Source organism: Tachypleus tridentatus, chromosome 13 (assembly GCF_004210375.1).
Source record: "Tachypleus tridentatus isolate NWPU-2018 chromosome 13, ASM421037v1, whole genome shotgun sequence".
Classification (NCBI taxonomy): domain Eukaryota; kingdom Metazoa; phylum Arthropoda; class Merostomata; order Xiphosura; family Limulidae; genus Tachypleus; species Tachypleus tridentatus.
Window position 1 is genome coordinate 129,691,354 of NC_134837.1, and position 17,791 is coordinate 129,709,144.

The window sequence follows — 17,791 nt, forward strand, 5'->3', positions numbered from 1 at the left end:
TGATGATATCTACAGCAGTGATATGGTAAAGAAAATGAAAAATAAAAATAAATATTTACCTTAAATTTTGATATTCATTTAGGTTTTACTGGTTACACAAATGAAACTCAAAATCTAAAATATGAAGAAAAGCATTTTTATCATTAAAATGAAAATCGCCTTCCATTCAGACTATTTAGTCTGATGCCAAGTTTATTAATGTAAAGTACTTTAATTAACTTTTAAATGTACCCCTGTAACAAGTCATGGCATTCATATACTGACCCTTCCATTCGTATAGTTGAACAGTTATCAGCATAACAGTAATTCCTGTAGGATAATTAAAATGTAAACACACAAACAGGATGCATAACCCATTAACACCATACATATCTGAAAAATTAAACAATTATCAATGTGATGATTAACACTGAGTCATTCCATGTCAAATCATCCAGATTTTGGAAAATTTTCCAGGTGACCCCTTCAGAATGCCTTGAAAAAATTCACATGTGCTCATTTACCCATATAATGAAACATTGCCAAAGATTTGATCAATATCTCTAATAGTTTCTGATTTACAGCCCTAGAAAATTTAGTTCATTTTTTTTTTAAATTTTTGACGAATTCATTTTCGGGCAACTTTCGGGCAAGAGCAATGGTGGTAGAAGGCTGAAATTTGCTACACTGACTGAATTAAATCTCACAGAATTAAAAAATGGTCTCAAACCAAGTTTATCTCTCTTAGGATTTGCATAGTGAGGCAGTAAAATCACCTGAAAACCCAAAATCATAAAAAACATTGGTTTATGTAATAAGCCACAACTCTAAGACTTAATATGATGCAAAGCTGAATCTTGTTTTCAAATTTCCTATAACATATCAGTTGATAGATCAGCAATTGTTGTAATTAAAAGTCTATTAGATCTCTTGTAAAAAAATTTAGTTGATGCAACGTTTTATGATTTAGCTAAAAATAGCCCTACTTCAGGCCACAGTTTGACCATGTCACCAGTTATTCAGCATTTTCAGATTTTTATCACTGAATATGATCTATAAAGAAAATCAGGATGGTGTTCAACCTACTTTTTGTGTTATAATTTTTTAAAGTATCCTCTGACCATACGTTTTTTATTTAAACAAACTTCAGTTCAGGTGTGTTACTGTGTGCAAATATATCCATACAATTGTGAAATAATTGATAAATCCTATTGAAATATTCTAATCAGCCTTTACCATATATTCTTACATCTCTGAACATGATCTTCAAAAAATCAAGGTTGTGAAAAATAATAAATTATCAAATTTTAAGAGTCTCTGATATGTACCATTGGGCAAAGGACCACATTCAGGGCATTCAGTTCTTTCTTGTCAAACAGAAGTCAGTCCTGCAGAATTGTGTAAAGTTTAATCTACTTGAGTGCTTTATTCCCCATTCTACCAACAAATTGTATATGAGAAGGCTATCAGATGATGATGTGTACACAGTTGTAACTGTTGGTTTTAGCAGTGAAAGTGATGCTGCAGCAGCTGAAATAGGGCCTAATGATAGCAATGACAATTATCAGCCAGGGAAATATGTGACATACATATACCATCATGAATGGTATGTGGGAAACATAAAAGATAGATCGGGTGAACATTCCGATGTGTTGGTGTCATTTATGAAGATATCAAGAAACAAACTGTTTTCATGGCCTGCAAGGTCACGTAAAGATGAAAGCTGGAATTCATTTCCAACATATATTTTGTCTGATAAGTGCACCTACGATGCAAAGCAGTAGTGCTTGCCACTATGTTCTAAGTCAAAGTGATCTCAACATAATCAAACTCGAATTTCAGAAGTTTATTCAAGCTGCCTGAACAAAGCAATGTTTATTTGATGTTGTTAAGGCTAATTTATCGCCAAAGCAGTTTTTGAAACATTTCATTGTCACGATTATTGCAGTTTGGTGTGACTATGATCTTTCTCAGTTATCCCCTGTTGTAGCACTGTACTTTTTGTGTCTGATTTACATTTGTATTTATTATATTATGAATCTTAAACTCAGCCATATCTGCATAACTGTAATGCATACACAATATATTTGCATTGCCATGTGATCTAACTAGTTATGCCAATAAACTTGTTCAGAAATGAATTAATTTTTTCTTGTTTCTTACAACTTCATTATTTAACATTTAAAAGGCTGGTTACAATATTTCAGTGGGATTCATAAAATTCTGACAGGTATTTTTCAAAATTGTATGGATATATTTGCACACAGTAACACACCTGAACTGAAGTTTGTTTAAATAAAAAACGTATGGTCAGAGGATACTTTAAAAAATTATAACACAAAAAGTAGGTTGAACACCACCCTGATTTTCTTTATAGATCATATTCAGTGATAAAAATCTGAAAATGCTGAATAACTGGTGACATGGTCAAACTGTGGGCTGAAGTAGGGCTATTTTTAGCTAAATCATAAAAAGTTGCATGCAACTAAATTTTTTTACAGGAGATCTAACAGACTTTTAATTACAACAATTGCTGATTTATCAACTGATGTGTTATAGGAAATTAGAAAACAAAATTCAGTTTTGTATCATATTAGTCTTAGAGCTATGGCTTATTACATAATGTTTTTTTACAATTTTGGGTTTTCAGGTTATTTTACTGCCTCACTATGCAAATCCTAAGGAGATAAACTTGGTTTGAGACCATTTTTGAATTCTGTGAGATTAATTCAGTCAGTGTAGCAAATTTCAGCCTTCTACCACCATTACTCTTGCAGCTTTAAGCAGCCAAAGTTGCCCAAAAATGAATTCACCAAAAATAAAAGAAAATGAACTAAATTTTCTAGGGCTGTAAATCAGAAACTATTAGAGATATTGATCAAATCTTTGGCAATGTTTCATTATATGGGTAGATGAGCATGTGAATTTTTTCAAGGCATTCTGTGGGGGTCACCTGCAGCCCCCTGGATGATTTGACATGGAATGACCCCACTAGAAATAAACTTACAGCCAAATGAATGAAACAAATATTTTAACTACAACCATGAATTCCCTGGCTGGTATGACCATTGTAAATTGAAATTACTGAAGTAAAAGATCAGTTAATTAAAAACAAAACTAAGGTATTAATTATGAATATCAGAAAGTCTTAATGAATTAATGATTTTATTTTTGAGTTTACAACCTGATATTAGGCCCTTCACTTGCACATTTAGTCTTTTCTTGATGACAAATGTTTTATATGTACACTTACTTTGGAGATGTCATTCTTTCCTAGACCAGCTTGGAACAGAGCTTCTTCTATTGGCTGTTTACACTGTTGTAATACTGGGGCAATAACTGATTCAAATCTCGCTCTAAAACAAGAGGCAGATGTGAAAACCTAGAATACACTGTACCAAAATAACCAATTTCTTTGAAATAACAAAATGTGAATTTGATTTTTAAAACTCATACCTAAAATTCCACATCTTTAAAACAGCTAACAAATGAGAGAACTTGAGGTTTTTACTTAACTTTAAATGTCCTAAATGGAAGGGAAATTATCTTGGACAACAAGTCTCGCATATATTAAAGAAATTAAATATATTTGAACAGTGGTACTGAGATAAGTGCAAGTTTAAGTAAATCATACAGTTTTACATTTACTGTTTATCGAAATAAGTTATAAAATTAGCTTCTTAGAAATATGCTTTACTAATACCAGACTTTTAATAAAAGTGTATGACATCTCTTTTGATGCATTATTTGGACTTAGATATATGAAAAACACTAACACATTATCTGTACTCAAACACACCTTTTGTCTTCATCATTATATACATATGTATAACTGAAATGTGACTATTTTACAAAATACTAGTTGAAACACAGCCAACACAGGTCACTTTGTAAAGGTATATTATTAGATATGGTAACATGAGTGCACATGCACTGTGTCATTTTATCTTCTGTAATGTTAGCTAGTCACGAGTGAAAGGTTAATATAATAAAACTAATAAATATACATACATAAATGTATAATTTAAGCTGTTTAGACTAAACTTTGTATTTTACTATTATAATTTGTAGTAATTCAAAATAGGAAAAGCACAATTTATATTTATTTCCTAATTACTTATAGTGATTATGAGATCAGTCAAATTCACTTAACTCATACAGAGGTTCATTAGTGAAAATAATAAATTAAAGTTTTCTTTCAAGAAGTGTTTGATAATTTTCTGGAGGTTATAAAGATTTTACAAGTGAAATCTGAAAATTTTCTGATGCACAAAAGTATTTGTAATTTTAAAATGAAAATACATTGCATGTTGAATAGGCAATATGTGAAAAGAATAAAGGCATGAGAATAACATTGCTTTACAAACCTTAAGACAATAAAAAAAAAACTGATCTTACATGCAAAAGCCTTGTAATGCTTACTGATAATCAGCTGAATTTCATGAAGATACACTTACTAATATAAAAGTAATAGTATTAAACTATAACGTTAAGAGGTCAGTCACTAGGAATGAACCCATGCTGAAAGAGTTACGAGTGTTGATGATCATATTTATGGAGGTAATGTAATCAGCCACAAAGAGAGGTAATCTTGTAACATATTGTCTAGGGCTGTTTCAATCAGTATTTCCGTGTATTATTATAATCTTATGTATTTTTTTCTTTAGACTTATCCTACTGGGTTTTCTAGCCTCATGAATCATGTGAATATGTCAAATATTGAAGAGTCTGACTTTTCATTTTTTACAATGGGGATGTGGGTAACAATATACACTGGAAGGATATGCTGTATCACAGTTAGAACATCTTTCTTGAAAGGATTGGTTCTTATCAGATCAGCAACTGTCCTTCATCATATCCAATCAATACTGGACAATGACGTACTTTTTCATTTTCATGCTTTGTCTTGTACAAATAACATTATTGTCCAATGTCCTTCTTTTATTCAGTTTGGTAAAGCTGAAATAAATGCTCCATAAAACATTTTTTGAGAAACTTCACACAACAACTAATTACTGAAGTTACTTGTCTGGTCCAGTATACAGTGATATATGTATACAAAATTAACTATTGTAAATACTTTAAAATAACATCTTAAAAAACAAACTTTCTGTACAGACCCTTATTAATTGTCTAACAAGAACTCAGTTATTTGGCCAAATTAATGAAACTGATTTTTTACCTAGTTATATTGATACTAAAGTCAATGCCTTCATGGAGGGATTCAGCAAAACATTGTGCTGAGCCCATGGTACTGAGAACATGTTTACAGGTTTCTGCTGCACTATGTAGTTTCCACAAAGACCTTTTACTCTCCTGGATATCAACCCTGTACTGCCTATAGAGAATACAAATGTGTATAAAAGCATTTGTAAAAATATATACACATACAGACATTTAACCATTTATTTAATCCAGGGTTATACTTGTTACATCTGCTATTTCTATGTACAGAAACCATACCATTTATATGGCCTTTTTTTATATATATATATAAAATATAGAAGTCAATCAAAATGTATACTATTTCATTAATTTTCTTGATTTCTGGGAGTAAAACATAGTTGGCCATGAAATGATTAATTAAAGAATATTCAATATTCAAGTGATAATTGAATCTGAAAATATTATTGCTATAATTTTTACACAACAGTAAAGTAGTTTATAAATCTGATTAACTTACTTTTGAAATTCCTGTAAACAGAAATCTCTCAATAACCTTGTTAATGTATTTCCTCCAATAGAAGACCTGTGAATATTCGACCCAAGCTGGTAAATTCCTCCCATCACCTTCAATATTGTAATGTCAAGTGATGTTCCTCCCATTCGATACACTAAGCAATTGCTGAAATTTAGATACTTTTTTTTAAATGTATAATAAAGTCTTTTAAAACTTTATAGAAGTAATCTCAATTTAAAATTTATGCTTAAAAATGAATTATCTCCATACCTTATTTGAAATATTAGCATTAGAAAGTGGGATTTAAAATATACAAAAATGTTAAATAAATCTCACCATGATGAATGAGAAGATTCTTGTCCTACTCCATAAGCTAGAGCTGATGCACCTCCTTCACTAATTATTCTTAAAACTGTAAATCCTGCCTGAATGGCTGACTCTCTGTAAAAACAATTCAGTAAACTAGTAGCAACAACAGATTATTTTCTAACAACAAAGAAGGTAACAATTTTGAATCATTTCAACAAGTACTGTCTTCATAGTGAAAAAATAAAACAAATACCTGATGATGTTGTAATCACTGCACTGGTAGTGGAAAGGAACTGTAACTACTGCATAGTGTGACTCATCTTCTTTAACATGGCTTTTGGCTATATCTGCAATAGTAACTGATTGTTAAAAATAAAAATCATAACCTACTGTAAACTCTGAACACATGACCAGATTAATAGTCCTACTGTATGCTCCAAGAGTCATTTTTCAAATTTTAGAAAAAAAACACCATTTTCTCTAACTTGTCGACATTTATTATACATTTTTTACAGTTTTTATCCTCACAAGATATAATGAATAAAACAGGGATGAAACAACATTTTTACTCATATATTGTTTTAATACTTTAACTTTTACTACAGTGTGTGTATCTTCACAGAATTTGGCAGACGTTTAGTACAAAAGTATTTTGTACAAACAAAAAATTAGTTTTTCAATAAAATATTTTTATTAAAGATTTGTCTGGGATAATATTGAGTCTTTGTTTTGAATAATCCATGTGGAAAGTGATTTTACGTGACAATTATAAATACTTTTCTTCATCTAAAAAACCTCATATTTGATTTATCTATTCTCTTATACCTCCTGAATACTTTCCAAATGTTTCTTTTCACTACAATTTCATATTTTTTATTTTATTTACTCTACCTTAACTCTACACAATGTTGGTTAATTTCACTGACCTAGTAATCACAGAAAAAAACAACAAAACTTTATTTTCTAAAATGACTTCAAATTGTAATTTGAACCCTAAACAGCTTTAAACTCATAACATTACACATCTATTTACACTTAAATGTTATTGCTTTATTTCCCTTTGAATTATGTTTAACTACCATTCTTGCCATTATAAATTGTAAATCATTTGTGGAATGCAGAGGTCCCATTACACTGTCAGACTGCTTGCATGCATGCCTTGTGAAATATTATTATATTATTTATTTATTTTACCTAATCTAACCTTAAATAACCTAAAAAGAACCCTATTTCTACATTTTAACTACTGTTATATTAACAACTAAAGAATAAACTTGAAATAAAGTACTTACCTGGTTATTTTTGTCTTGCTGTCAATTGTTAATGCAACTTAACCATACTTTTTTTATATTATTGGTAGTAATGCACTACGTAATTTTTGTTTAATTAAACAATGCACCAAAGAATGTAGACTAATAACAAGCAAAAAGTTAACAGTTCTCCATAACTCTCACAATTTTTCTTGCTTTCTAATTCTACAAAGCTGACAATTTTCCATTTAGAAAACAATGTTATATAATACATCATTTGATAGATGAAAACCATGGCTCTATTTTGGTTATAGATAATGCAAAATTAAATGTATGAGGGAACTATTAACAAATTCTGAAAGAGAGGAAAGCATCAAGAGGGGTCTGATTTTCCATTTGATAGCTTTGTAACCAATAAATGTAAGGCTATAAAAATTATGGTTTGTCTGAGCAATGATGATTTTATAGCGAGTAATTTATGTTAAATTCTGTACTTACTTGAGGCATAGTTGATAAAATACAGAAGATACACAGAGAAAATATGTGACATGTCACACAAGAGGAAACTGAGGATTTATTTGTGAAATGAAGCTTTATAACAGGCAGATAAAGAATACTATGCATGTTTATCATGAGCCTCAGGATATCCTATTATTTCTAGTTTGTTTTTTTTTGTTTCTTAATTATAAAGCAATACTACAATCTGTGCACAGAGAAAACCATTTTTTCAAGAAATTGTGGTTAATAGAGAAGCATGATAATACACATGTATATTTGGTGTTTATGGTGAAATTACTTATGCTACCTTTTGCCATTCCTAATTTTCAGCTATTGACTACATGGGGAGGCAACCAAACTGCATCAACTTATTATCCATGCTGAGAAATTGACTGTTACTCTTACAATACACCTACAGCTTAGTCTTTGGATCAAATGGATGAGAACCAGGCTCATCATCTCCAAAATTCAGAGATCTACACCATAGATTCACCCCACACCCACAAATAATGTATAATATTAGTAGAACATAAAAATTGGTGATAATGTTTTTACTTTATGAAATGTACTGAAAAAACCTAAGAGTTACATTTAAGTTCAATGGTGTGTCACAAGTAACAAAATTTAAATGGCTGGTTGGTTGATTTAGTGTTTTATGGCACAAAGCAGCTAGGTTATCTGCACCAAACATCCAGTAAAAAGTTAAAAGTAAATTTAGTAAAATTCATAAGAGGAAATTAAGGTAAAACAAAACAAAGTTTAAAAAAAACACAAATAGCATAAAACCAATGTTTACATTTGGTCCACAACGTTAAGAGAAAAAACTACAATAATTCAAGTTGTAAAGAACTTTCTGCAGCGTAACTGTAATAATCATATCTCACCAGGAAGACTAACAGGTAAGTACAAAAACCATCGTCAGTCACTTGAAGTTGGCCTTTCCAGTCTTGGTTCCAAGTTATTTGACGTTATGGCCATTTTCAAAGAGGAAAGTAATAAAAAGGTTTTAAAAGACGTGGAGCAAGATTATAATAATAACTCACCAGGATGACTGACAGCTAGTTCAAATGGATTGTTCAAATAGCAGCGTTAGTCACCTAAAATTGGCCTTTCCCATCCTGGTTTTGAGTTATTTCACGTTACAGCCAATTTCTAATTTCAAATCGAACTAGATGAACTGTGATTTTTAAAAGGGAGCCACATTAAAAAGGTGTGATGTTTAAATTAAAAAGCTTAAATGGCATTAAAAAGATTAACAGCCTTTAAAAAACTAAAAACATTACCAGGGTGGACAGTGTCACCATCACCAATAACACTGTCTAACGTTACGGACAAACTGTGGAACAAAACATGCTTAAAAAGGTGCCATCATTGAGAGTCGTAAAGATGACAAGAAAGTAAAATGTGGCTGATAGTGATTTGAGTGTTACACAAACTACACAATGGTGCATCAGTTCCAGGTAAAAGAAAATGATGAGTTAAAAAACTGTGACCAATGCGTAGCCTAGTTAAAACGACTTCCTCTTTTCAATCCTTACGGAAGCAAGATGACCAAAGTTCAATATAGGGTTTTATTTGGAAAAGCTTGTTTTTGCATTGCTCACTCCAAGTCGACTGCCAGCTGGCATGGAACCAAGCCTTGAATACAGGACCATAGTCCATATATGGGACAGGCACAGCTGTGATAGTGCCAGAGCAGATAGACTTAGCTGCAGTGTCGACGAGCTTGTTCCCCCGAATACCAATGTGGCCCGGTATCCAGAAAAACTGGACAGAAGTAGATGTTAAAGAGAAATGGGCCAGTTGGTTTTGAATATTGGTGAGAACAGGGTGTGAACCAAGGTGAAGCAATTCCTGGGCCAGTAGCAGGGCTCACGCTGTCGCTCGCCATATTTGCCAATGGCTATCATTTTTGTTTTTTGGCAAAGAAAAATTGTAATTGGCGAATATACCAGTAAAACACAGTTTGTTTACAAAATGCTAGACTGGTTCACTACATCAACGTTTTTTTAATGCAAGTATGCGGTAAGCAGATAAAAATCAATAACCTGCATTCATGCAAGGTCATGGTCAGGATCGACAAACATGTGAAAAATTGTTCAATCAACAGCCACCTAACGGCTTGACACGAATAACTCATTTATATGTGGTTGATTAGCAGCGCTATAATTAAAGGATGACCACAAAGATTGTGATGGCTTTCACACATGTAATTACATTATCTAATGATGCATGGCTTGGCCGGTAAGTTTAATTAAAAGTGGTTACTGGATTAGTACCATAATAAACACGTACATGTAAAAAACTAAATGTTAATTAGTGGAAAGATTCTCTATAAATTGAGCCAATATGCAGCAAATTCATCAGATCTCAGAATGGCTTTTTTGCAGGCCAAACACCCCTTAGACAGTGAAAGTTGTCTAATGCCTCCATCAAAAAAATCCAAATCTGAAACTGACAGTTCACGATCATTCCAAGAAAAATGGTTGAATGAATTTAACTGGCTCAAATATGAAGCCTCTATAAAGCAAATGTTTTGCACATTGTGCATTAAAGTACAGAACTCAAACACTTTCACAACTGGTTGTGCAGTGATGAAAAAAGACAACCTAACCAAGCATCAGAAAACAAAAGGTATTTATTGACTGAGTAAATGTTGAGACTTATTTGGATAGTTAAACTTATAAAATTATTAAATATAATGAAAAAAAATATGCCCATGTCAATTTATTTCCTAATACTTTAGTAGTGTTATTACATTAAAAAGATGTTGTGATGCATGAGGTAATTCATTTTTTTATCATTTATTTCATACCACAGAGATGCAATGGAGGCATTCAAGCTGTCTACAGCGATGACTAAAGCCACAGTCTCAGCCACAAACAAAAGTGAGACTGCCATCATAGCTGCAATGCACAATGTTTACTTTGCAGCAAAGCATGACCTAACAAGTTCCCTAATTCCAGATCTAAACAGACTATGTATGATGCAGGTAAGTTATTATGTATACAATACAGTTTTTCTGTTCTTGTCGCAAGTGGATTTTATTTGTTGTTCTTAATGAAAAAATTGTTATAGTTACTGATTTACATATTCATGTTCCACAATTACTAATCTCACAAATTATTTATTATGTATATAATGCAGTTTTTATGTTCTTAAATTGTTGAAGGATTATCAGCTAATGTTTTACAAGTGGAATTTCTCCGTTGTTCTTGATGAAATTTGTTACTGATTTATGTATTCATGTTCTAGAGTTACTACTCCCACATATTATTTATTTATGTATTTATTCTTTTTGTTTTAATTCCAGGGTGCAACACAGCATCTGGTAGTAGACCAACATACTACCTATGAACACAACACTAGTGTTAGTGACTTCCAAGATTGTATGGCAGAAGTGTTGAGAGAAAATTTAAAAAACAAACTAGCCAAAAATGGAAAATTCAGCATCATGATTGATGAAAGTACAGACATTTCAGTAAAGCAGAACCTTGTCAGCTACATCCACGTACTTGAGATGGATCAGTTCAGTACAATGACACCACAGACCTATTTCCTTGGAGTCTGTGAACTTTACAAAGCTAATGCTGAGAACATTTTTACAAAAGTCATTAGTATGTTATCAGAGAAGGGTATTGAATTGAAAAATTTATGTAGTGTCAGCTCTGATGGTGCTGCTGTGATGGTTGGGTCAAAGTCTGGGGTAGTTACTAGACTAAAGCAATTTGTACCAAGTGTCCTAGCCACACACTGTATTGCACACAGACTAGCTTTGAGTTGTGCCACAGGAGCTGACAGCATACCATATCTTGTCAAGTACCAGGATATTATGAATTCCTTCTTTAAGTTTTTTAAGTACTCACCAAAACATATGGCAACTTTGACTGCAGTGCAGAGCATTATCAATGCAGAAGAAAGGAGGTTTAAAGAGATCTTTCACACCAGGTGGTTAAGTTTTGAAGGTGCAGTAGATGAACTGCTTTCCAACTACTCCAGCCTTGTGTCTGTATTTATGGAAGAGACCTCTGGTAAAGCTCTTAGCTTGTATAAACCCATCACTTCATTCAAATTTCTGTATGTGTCACATTACTTGGCTGATTGTTTGAAGCCATTAGCCATTTTGTCAAAAACATTTCAGAGGAAAAATCTTAATTTCTCTGAAGTTCACCCACTGCTTGCTTCAACTATTGTCTGGAGGAAATGAAACAAAACAAATCTGGTGAAATGCTGTCAAAATTTCTGAATGAGGTGCCAGCTGAGCTTCAGTTAGATTCAGATGGACTGTACACTTTTCAGTTTGGTGGGCATACCATAAGAGACAGTGCAGTTCAAAGGTCTGAGGCAGAAAACATATGTGATAAGTTCACAGAAAATATGATAAGAAGTCTGAATGACAGGTTTTCAGATAATGATGATGCAGCTATTTTGGCTTCCCTCACAAATTTCTTCAACCCACTGCTCAAAGACACAGACATTTCAGCAGACATTGACACAATCAATGATTATTTGTCAACCTTTGGCCACGAGGGAACAAAACAAGAATTGAAATCATTTTCAAAATTTGCTAGATCTACTTTTGAAAGTGGAAGCAAGTCTGTAACAGACATTAAAAGTTTCTACAGTAAAATACAGAGAGTCCTTTCCTGCAAGTGCAGAACTGGCAGAGAGACTGCTGGTAGCTCCAGTTTCAACAGCTGATTGTGAGAGAGGTTTTAGTGAGCAGAATTTGATAAAAACGTGTCTGAGGAATTCAATGAGTACTAAAAACCTGGAAAATATCATGTGTCTGTCAATAGATGGTCCAAATGCTGGAGATTTTGATTTTAAATGTGCCTTTAAGATCTGGAGTACAAAAAAGAACAAACATATTCTAATGTTATAATTGAAACAAAGGCACCAGTTGTAACTGTAAATGAGTAGAAAGGCACAACAAAATTACATGCTTCAAGGCATGTATATATTTTTTCATTTTGTCATGAATTTGTGTTCAGATTTTCAGCATGAATGTTACTGAAACTTGTCAAGTTTAGTTTGGTGATGTTTGAGTGATGATATATATTTTATTAAGCAGGGCTCTCACTAGAGAGACTTAGGAGAAGTGGTCTTCCAAAACAGACCAGACCTCACCCTTCGTAAGCTCAAGGAAATGTCATCTTATACAGATTATATTACAGAAGAAAAGAATGCTATTGACTGTAAACTTTTCCATAATTTTGTAAAATTAGAGCAAAACTTTTCTCTGGTTTGCAAGTCTAGTGAGACCCCTATTTAGCAGCATGTAATAACAGCTACTTTTAATTTAGTGACTCTTCTTCCCATGTCATTATTGTAATGATTTGTGTGTGAAAACCATTGAACTTTGTAACTATGAAACTGTTGTTTTATAATAAATTTGATAAATGATAAATTCATTGAAATAAAATGTATGATAAGAACTTAGTTGTCATTTATTCTTTGACTGTCTTATCGTACATGACTGGCTGGAGGGTTGGATATGGATCAAACTTATCTGGCTAAAACACTGGCTAAAATTGGCTACCAAAAAAAATCATTTGGCTTATAGCCTGGCTACAGAAAAATTTAGTCCAGGGTAAGTGCTGCAGTAGAGAACTAAGCGAGTCAGTATAAATAGTGCAGTTTGAGTACTGCTTAGCTTCTATGTGATCCAGGGCAGGAGAAATAGTATACAGTTCAGCAGTGAACACAGAAGCTGTAGAGGGGATTCTGCACACAATCACCGAACCACAACAAACCATGACAGAGTCCACACAGTCACCTGATTTTGAACCATCTGTATAAATAGGAATGGCAGGATGGTTCAAAAGATGTTCAGCAAATAGCAGAAAGTACTTACAATCTGGAATGCCTACTTTTTTCAGATAACTTAAAGATAGGTCACAATTGGGGACTGTAAGAAACCATGATGGGATGGGCTGACCAGTGGATACAGCAATGTTATCTCAGGAGAGACCCAATTCATCCAACTGCACCTGGATACGAAGGCCAAAAGGAACAATAGCAGACCGTCTGGTCTGAAAAAGCATGGCCCATCGAGGAAGGAAAACACAACCCTAAATGGGATGCTTTGGTAAGGAATGAAGTTTCTAAGCATATATTAAAGACAGTCGCAAACGGCAGAGGTGCAAAGAAGGCTTATGAGACTCTATGTATAAGCTCTGAACTGGGGAAGTGTGGAAAGCCCCAGTGCAGAGTCAGTGTCCTTGATGATGAATGGGGTCTAGCATCTTTAAGGCCATTGGTCTGGCAGAGCTATAGACCAGTGATCCATAGTCAAGTTTGATCAAATAAGGGCATGATATATCTTTAGCACAGAACATCAATCTGCTCCCCAAGTGGTGGAAGAGAGGACATGGAGGATGTTCAGTGCTCTTGCACATTTGACCCATAGCTGCTTGATGTGTGGTATAGAGGTTAGCTTACAGTCAAAGATAGGCCCCAAGAACTTAGTCTCAGGGACCACAGGCAGCACAACTTCATCGATACAGAGTTCAGGATCAGGGTGAATACACCATTGGCAGAAAAAGTGCATGCAAACAGTTTTAGAGAGAGAGAAGGTAAAGCCGTTTGCTGTGGTCCATTTCAGTAAAGAAATGAGGGCAGTCTGTAGCTGCTGTTCAATATACCTGATGTTCGACGACTGGCATGATATGTGAAAGTCGTCGACATAAAGCCTGTTTGCAACAGTGAGAGGAAGTTGTTCAGTGATAGCATTAATTTTTACACTGAACAGTGTGACACACTGAACACAGCCCCGAAGGACTCCAAGTTCCTGTAAAAAAGAACGGAAAGTGTTAAACTCACACGAACTCAGAATCTCCTGTCCATTAAAATTTTTTTAAAAAATGATCAAATGGCCACGTAACCCATATATATGGAGGTCTCACAAAATGCCATACCTCCATGTTGTATCATAAGCCCTCTCAATGTCAAAGAATATTGATACAAGATATTTTTGTTTCAGAAAGGCTTCTCTGATTGACGTTTCAAGTCAAATCAGGTGGTTCATGGTGGAGCGCTGTTGTTGGAAACTCACACTGAGTGGGCGAGAGGAGGTTGTTTGGTTCCTCGAATCAAACAAGATGAGCATTAACCATCCTCTCTAAGGTCTTACAGAGACAGCTTGCCAAAGCAATTGGATGATAGTTTGAAGGAATCTTGTAATCCTTCCCAGGCTTGGAGAAAGGTAGGACAATAGCCTGGTGCCAGGCATCAGGAAAAACATTCTCCTGTCACATCCAGTTAAAAACAATCAGAAGAATAGCAAGAGAAGCAAGATATAGATGTCACAGCATCTCATAGTGTACATAATCAGGCCCAACTGATGTACTGCCAGACCGATGAAGGGCCAGTTTGATTTCCACCAGTGTAAAGGGATGATTATAGTCACAGAGACAATCGGCTTGAAAGGAAAGAGGTTACTGCTCTGCCCAAGTCTTGATGGCTAAGAAGGTGAAAGAAGAAGCAGAAGTGCTACATACCTGGCAAAAGCTTTCACCTAGAGTATCGGCGATGCTCTGGGTATCAGCTACTTCCTGGCATTCAGAGAGCAAGATTGAGAGGGGGGACAGAGTTATATTGTGCCACTGACCTTTGAATCTTATCCCTTATAACTTTGGAATGGGTGGTAGAAGATATGCTAGTTGTTAACTTATCCAAGATTCCTTCTGGCTTTGATGTCTTACCCATCGAGCTTGTGCATGGGCCTGTTGAAAAGCGATGTGGTTTGAGAGTGTGGGATATCCATGGAAAGTATTCCAGGCTTGTTTCTGAGCCTTCCATGCCCTGTGGCAGGCAGGATTCCACCATGGACAAGGATATAGAGAAAAATTTGTCAAGATTTTAGGAACACATTGTGCAGCTGCATGTATAATACAGTCAGTTACTGCTACCATACAGTCATCTATTGATGGCTTACAGACAATGGCAAGATCAAGTTCTGCGAGAGCAGTGAGAGAGGGCCAGTTTGCCTGATCCAGCTTCCACCTGGGCACTTGGGTCTCTCAAGATTATAGGAAAATGATCACTGCCTCGTGGATTATTGTCAATCCTCCATAAAAAATGGAAAAATAATGAAGGGGAGCAAATTAGAGATCAACAGCAGTAAAGGACTGACTAGGTGCATGGAATTAAGTAGAAGAACCAGTACTGAAAAGAAAAAGGTTGTGATCAGAGAGAATACGCTCTACAGAGTGACCCCTCCTATCAATATCAGCACTTCCCCAGAGGGGATGATGTCCATTAAAGTCCCCCAAGATAAAAAAGGGAGACTGCAACTGTTCAATGAGAGCATCGCGGTCTGATTGATCATATGCCTCTCCAGGTGACAGGAAGAGAAAACAAACAGTGATGGTATGACCCAAGGAAACACGGATGACTATGGCTTCCAAGGGTGTGTCAAGTGACAAAAACAAGGCAAGCATATGCTGATCAACCAACAGTGCCATCCCTCCATGAACTCGTCCATCACACAACCTGTCATTTCTGTATAAAGAAAACTGCTGAAAGTTGACTGTATTGGCAGGTTTCACAAATGTTTCCTGTACAGAAAGACAAACAGGATGGTAGGAAGCAATCAGTATTTTGATGTCATCCAGATTAGAATGCAAACCTCGACAGTTCCATTGTATCAGGGTGGCCATTTTAATATTCGTGTAGGCAAATTGGGTGGAGAACCCTTCTGTTTATGACCATGTCTTTTTTTCCTTATTCCTTATTAGAGGGAGGTCTATCCACCTCCATGGATCCTGCCCTGGGTTGATTGGGCAGGTCTTTACTGTTAGAAGGGGATTCCAGAGACTGAGGATGTGAACAAATGATTGTTTTGCATCTTGAGGTGAGAGAAGATGTATCCAAGGAAATGCCTGTACTTGGAATCAAAGAATGTGAATCTTGGGGTTTGTTGGAATGTATGTACGGGATAGAGATAAGTGTTGAAGATGATTCATCAACTTTTTTTAACCATGGAGGTCAAAAGACTTTCCATTTGTTTGGAGAATGATTCTTTAGGAGTCACAGAGAGATCTGTCTGCACTCCCATTGTAGTTGTGTTACGAAATGCAGCAGCATATGTCCGAGATGAGGTGGTGGACAGCAATTTTCAAGCCTCAGGATAGGTAATGTTACGAATCCTTTTCAGACGTTGCACCTCTTTTTCTTCCAATGATTTAGGGCAAGAATGAAAGTAGGACAGGTGAGAGCCATTGCAATTGATGCAAAAAAGTTCCATTTCACACTCCGTACCATTTCATCATGGTCCTTGCCACTGCAACAAGCACACAAAAAGGACCCACAACATAACGTCTTCAAGTGACCAAACCATTGACACTGGAAACATCGGAGAGGGTTTGAAATGTATGGCCATACTCTGCAATTAAGATAGCCTGCCTTGATGGTGGCAGGCAGACGTGGTGACATAAATGTGAAATGAGGATATTGGCCTGCACCGATTTCCATCTTTGCCTCACTGCAGAAACTCTTTGGGTGGAGAAAACAGTGAGAATCTCTGACTCAGGGATGTTCTTCAAATCCCTCTCAACAATAACTCCTCATGATGAATTCAAAGTAGCATGAGGTGTAACCTCAATAGATATATCCCCAATTGCCTTTGAATGCAAGAGGAGTTCACTGTGTTGAGATGTGGATGTTTCTATTAATATGGCACCAGATCAAAGCTTCCTTACTGACTTTGGAGAGCCAGCAATTCCCTCTAGTTCCTTCTGAATGAAAAAGGAGAAATTTGCCCTAAAGGTTTGTCTGAAAGTGAATGCAATATAAGAAAATGAGGTACAACTGGTGGTACAGATGGTGAGGATTGCTGCTCAGAATCTTCAAGACATGGTTATTTACCTATAGACTGTTTTTCACTATTTTATTAAGATTTTTATTTGGAGTATCCATAATAAAGAGAGGGAAATTTTGGTACCCACTGACCCCACTCACCATGGAGCTCTACAAGGGGATGCACTAAAATGTCAAACAAGGACACTGCAGCAATGCCAGGGTTTCATGAGCACTATACCCAAACACCAGCATCAGATATAATGACCACAAC

General features: G+C 34.9%; 1 protein-coding gene across 5 annotated transcripts in view; it reads right to left on the reverse strand.

Annotated features, from left to right (window-relative positions):
- Positions 1-17,791, reverse strand: part of LOC143237385 (heat shock 70 kDa protein 14-like) — a 46,847-nt gene that overhangs the window by 15,182 nt on the left and 13,874 nt on the right. For all 5 annotated transcript variants that reach the window (XM_076476588.1, XM_076476586.1, XM_076476585.1 and 2 more), the window contains 5 exons: positions 6,222-6,315; positions 5,996-6,100; positions 5,663-5,824; positions 5,162-5,317; positions 3,233-3,335 (listed from right to left, as the gene is read on the reverse strand). In XM_076476588.1, coding sequence (XP_076332703.1) covers positions 3,233-3,335; positions 5,162-5,317; positions 5,663-5,824; positions 5,996-6,100; positions 6,222-6,315 — 620 coding nt within the window. The remainder of the gene's footprint in view (positions 1-3,232; positions 3,336-5,161; positions 5,318-5,662; positions 5,825-5,995; positions 6,101-6,221; positions 6,316-17,791) is intronic.